General features: G+C 40.3%; 1 protein-coding gene across 1 annotated transcript; it reads left to right on the forward strand.

The window, feature by feature from the left end:
• The first annotated feature begins 757 nt into the window (after nucleotides 1-757).
• On the forward strand, nucleotides 758-14,789 carry LOC135498715 (protein ERGIC-53-like). The gene is made up of 11 exons (XM_064789097.1): nucleotides 758-923; nucleotides 2,549-2,703; nucleotides 4,072-4,241; nucleotides 5,262-5,361; nucleotides 5,737-5,860; nucleotides 6,125-6,278; nucleotides 6,533-6,593; nucleotides 7,128-7,393; nucleotides 7,946-8,090; nucleotides 9,564-9,670; nucleotides 10,267-14,789. Exons 1-11 carry the CDS (start codon nucleotides 758-760, stop codon nucleotides 10,301-10,303), a joined length of 1,485 nt encoding a protein of 494 aa, XP_064645167.1. The 3' UTR covers nucleotides 10,304-14,789.
• Nucleotides 14,790-16,888: the final 2,099 nt, after the last annotated feature.

The following is a 16,888-nucleotide window of genomic DNA, read 5'->3' on the forward strand; positions in this document are numbered from 1 at the left end:
TGGGGTACAGACTAACTCAGTTAGCTTGGGGTTAAAGCAAAGTCAGTTGGCCTTGGGTAAGAGCTATTTTGTTTAGCCTGGGGTAATAGCTAAATCATTTAGCCTGGCCTGGGGCAACGATGAGAGCTAATTCAGTTTAGCTTGGGGAAAGTCATTTATCCTGGGATAACGATGAGAGCTAATTCAGTTAAGCCTGGGTATCGGCAGTTGGCATGGGGTGGGACAAGGGCTCAATTTAGCCTGTGGGTAATAAGCTAACTCAGTTACCTGTAGTAAAGACAGGGTCTAATAGCCGGTGGAAAACGGCACTCAGCATGAAATAAAGGTGAAAATGATTAGATCGGCATGTACAGTGTAAATGCACTTTGCGCAAAATGTGTATTTGAATTTCCCGCTTTGGAAAGTAACCAATTGAGATGAGCCAGATAGCTACTTGCTCACACTTGATAAACACAAAGACAAAAGCTTTCTATTCAGAGAAAAATGAACGAACAAATCTTCTAGTTATATGCTTAACAACCTATAGAAATTTCTTCAATTTCCAATTGAATTAACTCCACAGTATCTTAAATTTCAAATGCCCCATTGAACGTACAGCTGTACTGTCCCTTTAATAGCCCCATTTAGTGGAAACAGGAAGACGTGTCCTAACCTTGCCTCCAGGAAGAGTGAGAAAAAATTTTAAAAAATACACAGTATCGAATGTACATTTTTTTCGTGGTAGGTCTTCATTGCCTGGAGGCGAGATCAATTCAACATGGCGGACCATGCGAATTTAGCACTTGCAGTGCTCGCTATATTTTTCACGATTTCTGCAAATCCTTACAAGTTGCCGCATAGAAAATTCGAATATAAGCACAGTTTTAAAGGACCTCACTTAGTGTCGAAGGATGGGACGGTACCCTTTTGGGAACACACTGGACGTGAGTGGTTTTCATGGAGTTCGGTTCCATATGCTGCCTGTGCATGTTGTACATGTATGGTGTATATGTATACAATAATACATTGCATGTGGATCCTAACTGTTTATAGCCTAATTAAAGGTGTATTGTATCAGTTTCCACGTTGTTGGTACATGGTAGGCCTAGGTAGTATCTTTGACTTTATATTGTTTGATAGACAGTTGTTTGTATCTATCCATCTTCAAAAGAGCACATTTCTCTCCCCAACTCAACTTGTCTCAATAGCCTAGGCCTTTTCGAAGAAGCCGAATCAGCGCCAAAACAAATCAAATGCACACACTCAGAACACGTCGGAAGGCCTAAGCCGACTTCGGACAATGTCTACAGACACGGCGATCCTTTGTTCAAGGTGAAACGCATGACTGGTCAGTGCCAAAACAAACTTCTTCAAATTCGTCTATCAAGAGCTAGCTGATGAAGCTCGAGTAGCCTACAGACACCTCAATCAGTCATTTGGTGACAAGGGCAGGAACGAATTTAGAATCCCCGATCACACCCCAAAAAAAGGTCATCGGTTGACTAACCAAGCACCACTGTTCAATGGATTTATAGTTGAATGCGATCAAACTACGTCATTTCCGATCGGGGATTCTAAAGTTTAGCGCAAGGGCAATCCACTAAGTTAGCCACCAAGTGGAATACAACAGTTTCATTGCTTCATCTGTCCTACTTATAACACTAACAGTGAGTATTGATTTGCAGATTCACATCTGCTTTGAACAGACCTGTGGGCACAGATGTTTAGTGATCTGTTGTACCCAGTGACAGTCACATGAAACATTTCAAGATTTTGAACCAATTTGAATCTAACATTCTACAAGGAAATCTAGTTGGAGTAGAAGTTCAGTTATCACTGGTCCCTAGCACTCCAGTAGTCATGAATTAAAAATTGTGCAAGTAAAAAGTAGTAGACAAATATGTTTTTTTTTGTGAAGGTGTTCACGATAAACTTACTGCACAAGTGGCATGTGAATGCTGACATTGCTATCATGGTTGGGTCATTTTGTAGACACATAAGATACCACATTTAAAATGTATGATTGAGGGTGTTTGATTAGTGATCTGAATACAATTCAAAATATTTTCCCTGGAAAGAATAGGCCTAGTTCAGATATGCCCTTTATGTGCAAAAAGAAATATCGACCTTTCCAAATATTTTGTTAGCTTTAGGTTCTGCTCAATTGTGCTTTGCACAGTGAACATTAGGGGCAATGAAGCCTTCAACCTATTACCGTGTACCTGTGGTAGACAGTTACTAGTGAAGTAAAGCTAGTACATTTAGTAGAGTCCGGTGTCTTGTCCAAGGACACAATGAATTCAAGACACAAAATAGCAAAGATGAGCCTCAAATTTTATTTTATTTTCAGACGCGATTGCAAGCGATGAGTCAATCAGAGTCAGGTGTCTTGTCCAAGGACACAATGAAGTCAAGACACAAAATAGCAAAGATGAGCCTCCAATTTTCTTTTCAGACGCGATTGCCAGCGATGAGTCAATCAGAGTCAGGTGTCTTGCCCAAGGACACAATGAATTCAAGATACGAAATAGCAAAGATGAGCCTCAAAATAATGTTCTTTTCTTTTCAGATGCGATTGCTAGTGATGAGTCAATCAGAGTTACGCCCTCGTTGAGGAGTAAAAAAGGTGCTGTGTGGAATAAAATTAAAAATACGAATAACTTTTGGGAAGTCGAGCTGAAGTTCCGCGTGACTGGCAGAGGGCGTATCGGTGCTGATGGTCTGGTACGTATTTTTAAAATCCAGTTGCCCAGGGTTGTCCGAGTGCGGATGTGGAAACATCTACACCTGTCCCCTCTGTCTCTGACGTCTCGAGTTAGACTTCTGGTCAGTCGTCATACATCGATGTGAGAGAGAAGGCATCTCCCCTTGACAGCAAAGGTCTCCGGTTTCCACAATCTTTCTCCACTGCAGTAGTGCCACAGGAAAATTGCGTTCAGCCCCAGTGATTATTTGTGATTCGGTAATTTGGTAACCAGCGGGTAATTGAAATTACCAAGTAACCGCTGGGCCAGACATAGTTTTGCTAGGGCTGGGACGGCTCAGGAAAATCCGTCCCCGGAATATTCGTCCCCGCAAATTCGTCTGGGGAATCCGAGCAGTCTTAATTCTCCAGGTGAATTTGCAGAGGACCAGTCAGAAAAACCACTTGATTTACAACTCCACAAGCTGTCACCAGTAATTATTGATTATCATTTACTGAATGGGATTTTATTGGCTTTTGAAATTATTGGACGCCCTCCCTTGTATTGAATACTTGTGTATGCCTTAATCTGCCTATTTCTAGTATATTCCTCGTCGAATATTCATATGATCAAACACCTGATTTGAATATTCCACCAGTATGCTATTCGGTATTCACTGATTAAATTGGCTTCCATTAGCTGTTGTAGTAACGGGACACTCTCCCTTGAATTAACGTAAATGAAGGCTGGGTAGATTCATCATTGAATTGAATATTATCATTGTGCTTGTTAAGGTCTGTGGAAATGAAATCCCGGCAAATGGGGCAGAGTTCTGTTTAGTTTTCTCAATCTTGGCTGCAGGTGCGACAGATTGGGTGTGTTCAATTCATGTAAGAGGCTACTCAGCTTGACAGCTGTTGCATTTATTGACCATGTTAGATTGTTTAGGGATAATGTTACATCGAAATGAAAACTATTATGATATTTGTGACAATTTGTTTATCAATCATCTGTTTTGGTTGCAGGAAATCATAGAAATTGTGTTTTGATTATGTTTTTGATTGAGATATTGTCACCATCTGTTGCAGTTGATGAAATCATGACATTGTTTATTTCAAAACATGTTGATGCAGAAGATATACAGTAGAACCTCTCTTAGCGGACACCTCTCTAATAAGGACAACCTCTCTAATAAGGACACTAGTTTTGGTCCCAAATTGGTTATTTCCATTCAATTTGACCTCTCTAATCAGGACACCTCTCTATCAAGGACAGTACTTGTCAGTCCTGAGGGTGTCTTTAATAGAGAGGTTCTACTGTACTTAAAATGACGTCAATAAGGGTTTCTGGGTCTCTCAGATTAAATCTGATTGGAAATCTGTCTAAAACCGGGAAAAAAATTTTTCAGGCTTTCTGGTACACAGACGAACGAGGAAAGGACGGTCCCGTCTTCGGCAACATTGACCAATGGAAAGGCTTGGCTGTTTTTTTCGACTCTTTCGATAATGACGCACAACATAACAACCCTTACATCATGGCGATGAACAACGACGGCACAAAGAAATACGACCATAACAGGTAAGTTGTTGTTGATGAACAACGATGGCACAAAGAAATACGACCATAACAGGTAAGTTGTTGTTGATGAACAACGATGGCACAAAGAAATATGACCATAACAGGTAAGTTGTTGTTGAAATGTAAACTTTTTTGACAGGTTCTTGTAGTGCCTAGAACCTCTCCTTTTGCCCTACAATGAGGAACCTGCACAACAAAACCTGCCAATAGGGGGCCCTGCAGGCAAGTGGACCGTGGCTGAAATGAGAAAGCCATTTCCCGGGTCAACGTTTGCTGAAAATTTCATCCCTTAACTACTCTGCATGAGGAAATAGCACCGAAAATGTTGTTTTATTGGATCTTGATACTATTTTGATGAGTTTTAGGTAGAAAATAAACAAAACTTAAGTTTAATGGAAAATGCACTGGAAGTGTACCTTTTAGTACTGGTGCTGACATCTGGATTTTTAGTTCTGCAGGTTTCTCATTGGTGTCTGTTTAAAACTTCCTTATCACAAAGCGAATGTATATTTAACATGCTCAGCTGCTGGCTATTTTGTATTCAATTCGACCAGTCATTTTGATCTCTGTGAATATAAATAATAATAATACAATGATAATTAGAAAATTATCTATTCAGTACACGTCATCTTCAGTAGGGCCTATACCATGTATGAAATGCAGCCTGGATTACTGTTAGTGGTAAAATGTGCATGTAGTTTGAACGATGTAGAAGTTACATATTGGTCAAGATTATACATGTCATTTATCAGCTGTCCTGTTCTCAAACTCAAAGCATTTTTAAATGATCGAGCCATCACAGTTGGATATTTTCTAGATTTTTACAAGGCCAATGCAAATTTTAGATGTGGAGTTAACATTTTGAACTTGTGTATGGAAGTAAAATCTGAAAATATAATTTGGCGGACAATAACGACGGTGAAAATAAAGTTGTCTTCGGCTGTATTGTGGATCTTGGGTCGTAATTTTGTTTGAATGAAAAAAGTAGTGAATAGGTTTACTTCGCTTCCTCCATTCCAGTGATGGCTCTCATCAACAACTTGGAGGTTGTTTGCGAGATTTTAGAAACAAACCGTTCCCAGTCAAAGCCAAGATCGAGTATTACCAGAATGTGCTGCAGGTAACTTAGAAAATAATTCGAGATTCATCCCAGATGGACAACATGACGCATGTTGGTTTGTCGCTTTGCTGTTGTTGTTGGTTTATATATCCACAAACCAGTGCGACCTGCAATTTAAATCACATAAAACGATAATCGCTTTTTTGCGGTGCTCATCGCAGGCAGACGTGCGAGTCAATATCAAACTCAACATTTACCCGTTTTAGCTGCAGAGAAGAGATCCTTTTGTCACGCATTGCAGCTGTGATTTGAATTGCTACTCTGCGGGGGGGGGGGGGGGGGGGCTTTAGAGAAGAATTAGCCAAGATTGTCAAAATCAAAAGTCATAACCTGAAAATCAACATTTTCCCTAATCTTTTATAAACTTTTCTTCAGATCTACTTCCACGCTGGTATGTCGGCAAGCGATGAAGACTATGAGCTCTGTATGAGAGCGGACAATGTTGAGCTTCCAAAAGACGGTTTCTTTGGTGTCAGTGCTGCTACGGGTGGACTCGCTGGTAAGGCTTACATATCTTGTTAGATAAAAATTGCAAAACTATGACCAGTGTCAGCTGAGTGCAGGCCCGGGGGCCTCTTGTATGACTATTAAAGAACTGTGTTTCTGGGCAGACAATGTCAAACTTACCAAAGAGTGCTTGTTTCTCTGTCACTGCTGCAGCCCGCAAGTGACAGAGTCCATTAGCCTGCTAGTCCTTTAATGACAAATTGAATCAGCCTGCTTTTCCTTTAAATTGACTATTCTGATTTCATTTTATTTTTAGATGATCACGATGTCATTTCTGTCCTGACCCACAGTCTGACGGTGCCCCCAGATACCGAGCAGCCCTCGGGAAGCAAAGTGACGGAAGACGAAAAAAAGAAACTTGAAAAAGAATTTGACGATTATTGGGAAAAGCTACAGAAAGCCAAAGAGGAGTAAGTCTGAATAACGGTGTTTTAAAAATGTTTAAGAGTAGTACCAGCAGTTTGTTAGATGCAGTATGCAACTGACCTATCACCCATACATCTGCAGTTATATGGAGATGTTTACTGCATCTGATAAGCTACTGGCAGTACTTGCCAAAGTCTGAATTAAATAATGACGTTGTCCGGGGTAGTGGTTGCGGTAAGTTGTGCAAGGTGTCACAGTCGCTCGCAAAATATCTCACATTGATGTTTTTTTCTTCTAGATATCGTAAGGAACATCCCGACAAAAAGAAGGAGTCTGATTATGACGAGGACGACAAATGGGTATGTCTAATCTGATTATGCAAACGAGCAATTCAAAGCGCTGTTACTTGGAGAGCTCTGGTGGCTCAAAGGTTGGGCGTCGGCCTTGTGATTGGGATCCCGGATTCAATACTCGGCCGGTGCCACTTAGTAAAGTTCTCTCGACTGGCCTGAAATCTCCTTGTTTGTGCTAGATTATGGCTGCCCTTGGTTCTCCAAAAAAGCTTTCTGGATAGGCTGGGTAATAATGTTTGCGATTGTAAAGCGCTTTGAGACAGTAGATTATACAGTGAAAGGCGCTATAAAAGATTATTATTGATAATACATATACTATTATTATGACTTCAACTGAAATCATTTTGAAGAAATGTAACATATTTTACAATAATAATGAATGGAAACTCCAGCAGACGATGTGTTATATTCACAACAATATTTCTTTCTTAAATCATCAAAATGTCAGGAATTTCATGCAAAAGTAACGATTTTAGAAAGAATAAAAACATTTTGATACGCATGTGATTCGTAAAATGATGACTTTTCTTCCAATTTCAGTTCGAAGACCAAAAAGAACGAGAACTCAAAAATATATACCAAGGTCAAAATGTCATGCACATGACCTTGAAGGACCTTAATCGCAAACTTGATATGATCATCGGGCAGCAGGAGCGCACCCTATCTCAGCTTGGATCAGTATCGGGAGGCGGAGGTGGTGGTGGTGGAGGCGGAGGCGGTGTTGCCGTGGATACCATCAAACGCCACGAGGTCGATGAGGTGTTGCGTAACATACGGGATACGCATTCGCAGATCAGTGGAATAAAGTAAGTAGGGACTACTTTATCATGGTATACACAATCATAGTTAATGAAATGTGACTCCGACGTGACTCAAATCTGTGACATTTGGGTCTTTGTTAGAGTTTTAATTTGGCTTGGCCTGAGAAACCTTGTTGTCTCTAGTTGATGCTTCTTCAGGCAAATGGATAAGAAATGTCTGTAAATTAGATTTGTTTGTGATAGAAGTATAAGTTAGACACAACACATTGCTTTGAAACGTGGCTTTCAGACAGCAAAATTAAAAAAAATTGCGATATGACATAATGATATGAACAGGCCTGGGGTTCCAGGCCTGTTATAATGCTAACGGTCCACATGTAAATAAAATAGTGGTCAGCAAGCTTTTGACGTGGAGATGTCATCAGGCAGGCAGTCGTGGTCCGAGGGTTAATACTCCTGGTAATGGTCCACATGTAAAAAAAATAGTGGTCAGCCAGCTTTTGACGTGGAGAAGTCGTCTGGCAAGCAGTCGAGGCCCGAGGTTTAATACTCCTAGTAGATTCATTTGGCCAATACGCCATTCTCTCTTCATTTCAGGAACACAGTAGAGGCTGTTCAGTCCAAAGTTGTCAGCGGCGGGGGTGGCGCTGGTATGGATATGTCCCTTCTTAGCCACGAGTTACGCGATAGCCTTAACAATGTCAAAGCAGACGTCGCCAAAATATTGAATAAACCACCTGGGGTAAGAAGCTAAACTTCTGCTTTGCTCTCATTGTGCTCTTGCACAGGCCACTAAATCGGGGGTGATCAAGGGGTTGTAAAGGGGCAGAGGGAGCAAGAAGTTCACAGCAGTTTCAAAGAAAACAAATGGCTGGAAACTTCCTCGTCACAAGTTTTCCTGTTGTACATTGTGTAGTACATGTATGTACAGGGGCAAACTTGTGAAGTAATAACAATTCTGAAGTTTCTTACCTCTATTAAAGGGAATGGCCCGCCAAAAAATGGGGAGTTTTGGACGGCCCGGTCAAAACCTTAGGCGGGAATAAGGTTTCATTGATAAATATAAGGAGTTTCAAGGCCCCCAAATCACTTGTAAGGTTCAATGGATACTGGCCTTTCATTGGTTTACCGTCTGCGTATCATTTACATACTCTCATTTTGAAAAATATGACAATCTTTACGATCACGTTATTGATTTTTGCAACATTTTCGGTAACGCGCCCCTTGCGGATCTGTAAGGTACCATTCGGATGCTTGAAAAATGCTTCGTCTCGTCGATTCGCTCGCGGATAAAAGCATCAGGTTGACGGCAGCAACTTTTAATTGTTGGAGACAGAGAAGGAAGGAATATGATTATCAGTTTGATGAAAACTTTGCTAAGTTTCTTCTTGGGACTCGAAATCCATACTACTATTCTCTCCATTTTCCATTTTCTCCTCTCTCCAACTCACTACTATCGCTATTGACTGCGTAACATACACTAACATTCTTTCGCTATCATTGCTAACTTCATTTACTAGAACACTGGCCTCTTTGTAGCCGATTATGTAACCCATAGTGGAAACACCTGACAGCGCCGCCCGGCATGATCCACGTGCTACTGGCATATTTATAACTCGTAGTAAATAAGGTTGTAAAAATATGCAAATGAGATGCCGTATATGGAAACCATGACGTCACTAAGCAGTTCTTATTTCTGCTACGGGTGGCGCTGTTGCTTGCTTCTGGAGGCGCTATTCAACCTCTTTAATTCATTCTCCTTCCACCTTAACCCTTCATAGATATTTTACCTTGTTTTAACCCCTTACCCCTTGATTCAGGGGCCTGTGGCTCTGGCTGTGGCCATGGCCTATAGTCCAGTTTACGAGAAAACGGCAGAGACACAATTTTGGGGGATTTCACAGAGAAAACACAGCGGTTGAATAAAATATATTCCTGGCTTTTCACACTACAACATGTGAATATTCGAGTGTCTGTCGGAGGAGACTAAATGCTGTGATCCTGTGTACCTGAGTGTCATTGCCAGGGCAAGTAAAAGATCCAACACGTGAAAGGTGAACACGTGAACAAGTAGTTTGAAGATTCACGTGACAGACTCTGCTCTGTAAGTAGTTCTGCTCGATGGAATCGGGCCGAGTTTTAAATTTTATCTCAATATTGTGCAAAATCATGGTGCATCTTTTCGCAAACTTAAAAAGTGTTTCATTTTCTTCAGGGTGCTATCCCGCAAGAGTGTCCGACGACCAATTGTATCGGGACTACGTTCTTCCTAGTTATTATCGCTGCTCAAACTCTTTTATTTATAGGATATTTAGTTTATAAGTAAGTAGGCACGAGGTTTTATTGGTTAATAAAGAGGTACAACCTGGTACCCTTAGTCTTATTCCCGAAAAGTGTCGGACGACTAACAACATTGGGACAACGTTTTTCGATGATTTTAATCGTGGCTTAAGCAGTTTTTTTCATAGGATATTGAGTTTATTAGTAAGTAGGGACAAGATTTTTTGGTCCATACCTGCCATGGCATAACTTGCTTGGTTCGGTTACCGGTGCCATATCCAAAAAGAAGTGCGAATGTTGACATAACTGGGGTTTTTGGACACTGTACCAGTTGGTGGATCTAATGCCAGGTGGCAGCACTTGCAAATCTGTTATGTTATTATGTTATGTTATGTTATGTTATGCATCATGGCTGGAACTAAACTCCTGTGCAATCGGGTAACCTCATCGTTATGTTTATGCCAGCACAGGCCGCCATTTTGGATCCGCTACTTCACAGTTTTCCTCTTATGAAGCAATTTGATCTTTGACCGATTGTCAATTTTGTTGGTATTTCAAATTGCGGTGGCCAAGATTGTGGTTCAACACAATGAACATTTTAAATAACCTTTCTAACCATATCGCTCTTCTATTTTCAGAGGCAATAAGGAAGCGGCAGCGAAAAAGTTCTATTAGTGAATAATTGGTTTAAAAATATAAGAAATTGTGCGTTTATTTTTGTTTTACCATCTTAGTCAATCAGGGGACTGGTTGTGTTTTCTGTTGCTTGTAATAATTTGGCTCGGACAGGCCTTTCAATTACATCATTTTCACACCGCTATACGGTGTAGGAAATTTGGCATGTCCCCAGATTAGGCCCTTTTTTTTAAGGGGTAATTTGACACCCTGAAGGGTTTTTGACACCTTAAATGACCAAATCTCATCCTAAATGGCCTAATTTGATACTTTTCATCCTAAAATTATGAGTTTTCAGGTACATGTGACAATGTCAGTCAATAAGGACGTCGATGTTCAGGCAAATTGGCACGACGAAATGTCCCCAAATTAAGCTAAAAAGCAAAAAAAAAACATGTTCCCAAAATAGGCTAAAAAAATACAGGGTGTAGAGGTCTCCATGTAATTGAAAGGCCTGGGCTCGGACCACCCGGTCCAAATAGAAAATGCTTGTTTCATTTTGCCGAAAAGTTGGCAAAAACATTCTTCTACACCAGAGTTTTTTTGTAAATCTGTGTAGCATTTCTAAACGGTGAGAAAGCTCGAGCCGTTTGCCACATTAGGGCTTTAATGGTAAACAAGCTGTGGAAAATACAACTAGTTTCAATTTTGAACTTTTTGCATAGTCGGCAATTTTTAGCTCCGAGATATTTTGTTTGTTAGTTCGTCGTAACGCCACCAGGAGGAGTCTTGGTTAAAGTATCCATTTATAATTAAAGATGCATGATGTAAGAAATTCAAAAATCAAAATAAATAATACAGATGAGTGAAAAGTAAATGTCAGTGTGACTGGGAATAGCATAATGTCTCAACTAGGAAGTTTTCATTTGATACGTAAACCATTATAAGTCACAGTAGAGTTTGAGGAATTGCGTTGTTCCGTTGATTTGTTGACGGCAATCAAACACAATGTATGAGCTAGTCTTTGACGTTGTCTATTAAAATTATGTAAATGTTACTTCACTGCTATACTGTCTCTGTGCATGCTATACTGTAAATTCAGCACTATTCGCGTGCTCTTTATTTTTCACATTTTTTGCTTTTGCGCATTATCGCGAAAATATGGCCGAGAAAATGAAAACGTAACTAAAATTACGGTTGTCAAAATGCTAAATCAAAGGTCCACAAAGTTTGCAATTTCACGAAACAATAAAAAATGGTTGCGAATATTTCCGAGTTTACATTACAGTTGACATTGTACTTGTCAGAAGTGGGTGTTCAGAGTCAAAACCAAAATGTATGCACAATGGACAAAATAATAGTCGTAGTTCCACCTATCATAAAACCCCGTGTTTTTTCAAGACCCGTGTCTTCGCCGTGTGTCAAAAAACCTGGGGCGCACTTGCACCTATCAATGGTGTTAGATAATGGTTAATAGCCCCGGCGACAGGTGCGCTGTAGGTAGGGAGCTCTCCTGTGTTTCTTTCCCGTTGGAGGGGAATTTTGCATGCGCAATACCGAGGCAACTACACCGCGCCATCTGTCGCCGGATCTTGGAACTTGCAATTGCCGTGTCTATTCAGATTCCACCTATCAAAAAACCCGTGTGGAACAGGGGTCTAAATTAGCCCCCGATTAGCCCCATCGAGCTCGATGGGGCTAATAGACACGGGGATTTGACACACGGGTCTATTTAGACACGGCAATTCATAGGTGTAAGCGCAAAAGACACTGGGATTTGATAGGTGGAAGTACGACTAATATGTGGTATGCAACTGTGCAATCTTTTGTTCATGCTGGTTTGTTGTGGCTCTCTGCGGTTCCTCTGCTGGTACAAAGTAAACTATTATAATTGTTGCTTCTTAAGGCTGTGCAGATGGCTCCAGCATGGCCAAGTATAATTGTTACACAACAGATGTCAAGCGACACTATAATCCCTTTAATCATGACAAAATAGTCCCTTTAGTGACACTATAGCCCCTTTAAGCACTAGATGTTGTATTCTTGTTCCATGTGAAAACATTCCATGTGTGAATTATATTTTTCTACTTCCTGAATTCCTGGTCTTGTGCAATCAATGCTAAAAGCGCAGAAAAGGACTTCGTCTGCTGTCTGAAAAGGTTATGTCATGTTTGTGAAAAAAGATTCTGTCGTAACAGAATTGGTATGATCAGAAAGAGCTGATCAAGAGTTTTTCAGTAAATGGTCATGTCATTAGGTTTTAACATTTATGAACTTTTGGGACAATTTCTTTTTCATAATGCCACTAGTCCTTTAAATGTGCTTACAGGGCAAGTCAATTGCGGTACCTGTCTTTCAAGAATTAGAAAGCCTATAAAATATATGATGTAAATATAGGCCTACCTTTCTCTCTGAGTAAAAGTCAAATGCATGTCGTCAAATTGAATTCAGCTTTTCATTGATTCATATTTTATCAAAATAGATAGCAAGTTTTGCTGATATGTTGCGAGATAATTTCAAAATCAAAAATGTGCTGTTGTCAAATTTCGTATTTTTGAGCTGTCCCTTGAAACAGCGTTCTGTCAACTTGGATATTTCAACAAGAAGTTCACCATGAAGAAACTAAAGTCTTACTGGTATTTCCTTTATCTTTTCTGATTTCTGCGTCGAAACTATTTTCAAACTACTCGGCTGGAGGATTATTTTATTGGTCGTCCGTGACGTACTTTTCATAGTTGCTATGGTGTTGGGTACAAGTTTGAGTTTTTCGGGTGACTTGAATATCCCCTCCTCCTTATTCTGTAACTTCCCCTGTCTATCCTATTATTGTCTTGTCAAGAAATTATATTTAAAGGGTAATTCGTGTCAAATTTCACCATATAATGTTTTAGCTGTTTTTGACAAATGACTACGTCACTTTCTAATAAATCGGTAAGGTTTTCGAATCGAAATGCACATTTTCTAGAAATTTATGGTTTAATCCCGCCCGGACGGCTCGCTTCGATGCCGTTTTCGTTGATGACGTCACAACATGAACATTTTTCGCGGTCGCGGTGGTTTACATTTAGCGATTTTATAATAAATCTAATCAAAAATGGAAAATTTGAGCTTTACATTTGTGATCAACAATTAAAAACGGACGTATTTCTGCAAAGTTGTAAATCACATCATAGTATCACTTTAATTGGCAAAATTTACCAGTATCTGGTTGAATACTGAAAATTGTGATGCTGAAAGTTATTGAATTTGCCCATATTTGATTACGTTTCCAGGTCGAAAAAGTATCAATGAGAAGAAGGGAAACATTATTTATTTGCCCTTGTTGGTTTTAGGCCTAATGACCCTACGAAGTTGTTTCATGTTTCATTCTTAAATAAGACAGTAGAACCAAAAGAATTTAGGCCAGGGTGTGAGCAAGCTTTGTTTGAAAACAATACCGTGTAATTGGCTCGGCCTGAATTTTTAGCTCACCGTTCAGGGGAGCTTATACGATACCGTGTCAACCGTCTTTTGAGAAAAGAGTGGTACGTTTCTTCCACTTGACCTAGAAGGTTCATACTTGTGTGTGTGTACCCCTAAGCAAGATCTTCTGTGGTAGGTTCTCCTAGCAAGGATACATCACATATCATGTGGGTTTTTGATTTCACCTAATTTTCAAGGTCACAAAGGTCAAGTGGCGTAAATTGGCCGTTTGAGTGTAACTATGGCACTTTTCTGATGGGTATCCTGATATCTATGCTATATACCAAAGCATTTGGTATGTGCCTGTGGTGGTTTCTGATAACTAACAATTGCCTGTATGATTGACAATATTACTATGTATGAAGTAGGGAGCTTTGGTGTCATGACACTTAATTGATCAATTAACTCCAACTGTTTAGGGGCTTAGTCCATTCATTGCACCGGATTATAGCAGTCTTTCAATATAAATTGAAAGACCCTGATTATATAATGTGTATGAAATTGAGTGGGGAGCTTGGGCCACTTGACTCTGACACTTAATTGAGCAATTAGCTCCCAACAGTTTTGGGGGTCAGTCCATGCATTGCACTGGGCTGAAGTGTGTGTAAAAATGAGTGTCTTCAGGGCCTCCTCAAATTTGGATCATTTAGCACTCAAATTTTGGATTATTTAGCAAAATTCTTGATACCACTCTGAGAGGCTGATTATGCTAACAAATAGGTGAGTTAGTTTATTGATGTATTTTACATTCTCTTCACATAGCAGCAGCAGTGAATTAAAGGCAGTATTCATCATTCCTTAGAAGAATAGGCCCTACTTCTCTCTAGCCATCGTCTGGCGTCTTTTATCGTGAGGATCCAAAGCTAAAAAGGTACTCCAAGCAACAATACATCACATGTCATACCGACTTTGGTTTGACCTATATACTATACATCACATGTAGAATGTGTCTTAACCAGGATGAATTCCTAACCAACAAATATCTAGTTGGTGAGCACAATGGCCCCTGACCCTTTCATTTTAACTGTGAGGTATTAGGGGCAAAATAACTATGTAGTCCAGGATTTCAAGCAACGGGGGGGGGGGGGGGGGGGTTTATTCAAGTTGCCCATTTTCTGTATTCATAAATGAAGTTTTATGTCGGTAAGCTTGTTATCAAATGATTTTTACATGAAAAGGATGTATTGGGATGATATACAGTAAAACCTCTCTATTAAGGACACCCTCGGGACTGACAAGCGCTGTCCTTGATAGAGAGGTGTCCTGATTAGAGAGGTCAAATTGAATGGAAACAACCAATTTGGGACCAAAACAAGTGTCCTTAATAGAGAGGTGTCCACTAAGGAGGTTCTACTGAATTAGAAATTTCATGCTGGTCTTGTTATTACAAAGTGTATTCGTCAAAATTGTTATATTTAATTTCCAGTGTGAAAAATCAAATGGAATTTAAGTTGAATTATTTAAAGGGAGATCATAGGTTACGGCCTTGTGGGCTGGACAATCATAATTCAGGAACGATGATAGCAAGACAGTGTCTAGAGACCATCCCAGTGGCTTCTGTATTGCGTAATTATATGATTATTTATATGCCCGTGTTGTCCCTTTTACTGTCAAAAGTTGTTTTGTCTTAAACCTGATACCACCCCTCTGGTTCACAGTGGTACAATCCACTACCATGTAAAAGCAAAAGAAATGGAAGATTACATTTTAAATTGGGTGTGGTAGGATGTCTTAGTTTGTTTTATTCTTCTAAGAATGAATAAATTGACAATATTGTGATGAACCCGAAGTTTTATCATTTTGTACTCAAAAGTTACGCTTGGAAGACAAGAGAATCAGGGTAGGTGATAAAGCTTGGAAACAGTGAAACCTTGGAACCAGTGATAAACCTGGGAATAGTCAGTACTAAACCGTGGAATCACTGTGCCAATCTCGTCCCAGCTGATGATGCCAGTAGTTCCAGAATCCACCGTTTTGTGGAGTATGACGTCATAATGGAAGGCATTGGAAATGCGTTGTTGTCGTTAAAAAATAAACCAGGTCATTCTAGCTGATCCTCGACAACCGTGGTTGTGTACTCCTGGAATGAGTCATGCTTGGAAGACGAGAGAATAAACTTTACAGGATCTTCATCACACTCATTCCGACCATCAAGGTCACTTGTATGACCCTCCCCTTGCACAAACAAACCTCCCTAAATTATCGCTTATCCGGGAATGAAAGGTACAGCATGAGAAGAGTCCGATCCTAAAGAACATTCGACACCCCGCCATTGCGTCCCCCTAAATACATGTACAGTGGAACCTCCCTTAGCGGACATCTCTCTATTAAGGACAGCCTCTCAATTAAGGACACTAGGTTTGGTCCCAAATTGGTTATTTCCATTCAATTTGACCTCTCTAATCAGGACACCTCTCAATATTGAGGACAGCACTTGTCAGTCCCGAGGGTGGCCTCAATAGAGAGGTTCTACTGCAGTTCGTTCTCCCACAGTGACCTATCTTTATTCGCGTTCAAGTTCACATACAAGGTTTGCAGTCATGGCGCCGAGCTGATGGTAATTATCCAAGTTCATGCAACAATCTGCGGTAATTGTCTTACTTTTCGGACTCCGGCCATCGTCTCCCTTAATATTTCATCCTTTCCATCAGAAGTCAGCGTCCATCACCTGAGATAATTCGCTTACAGTTAATTATGTATGACCTCGCGTGCAACACTGTGGTCCACTAATTTAATTAGCTGGGTGGTCATAAAATGTGGATTTGCAATCTGGTTAACATGTTGGCCAGGCGCAGATCGGAGCTTTGAACATTTCACCAAATAAAAGAAAGAATAAAAATGTTGAACGAAACACGAACACCAATTAATAATTGATTTTAGTACCCTGATGGCATGACAGATGGCACGGAATTGCGCAGGACGTGCATCAATTCCTAAGATTGCCGAGAATCTTATCGGGGAACGCCTGCCCTGGATACATTCCGGACGCAGTGGATCGGTGTAGAAGTTTAAAATGTCCTAGGATAGAATGCCCGGGAAGAAACACAGGATATTATTATGCGCTTCAATCTCTGAGCTATTGACGGTCAGGGTCTCTATAGAACCATATTGCAGAATACAATAGGGCCGGTCACTTTTTCCAGGGGGGCATTTGTTACTGTTACACCGGCCTCGTCTTGTCGC

The sequence above is a fragment of the Lineus longissimus genome, chromosome 14 (assembly GCF_910592395.1).
Source record: "Lineus longissimus chromosome 14, tnLinLong1.2, whole genome shotgun sequence".
NCBI classification, from domain to species: Eukaryota; Metazoa; Nemertea; class Pilidiophora; order Heteronemertea; family Lineidae; genus Lineus; species Lineus longissimus.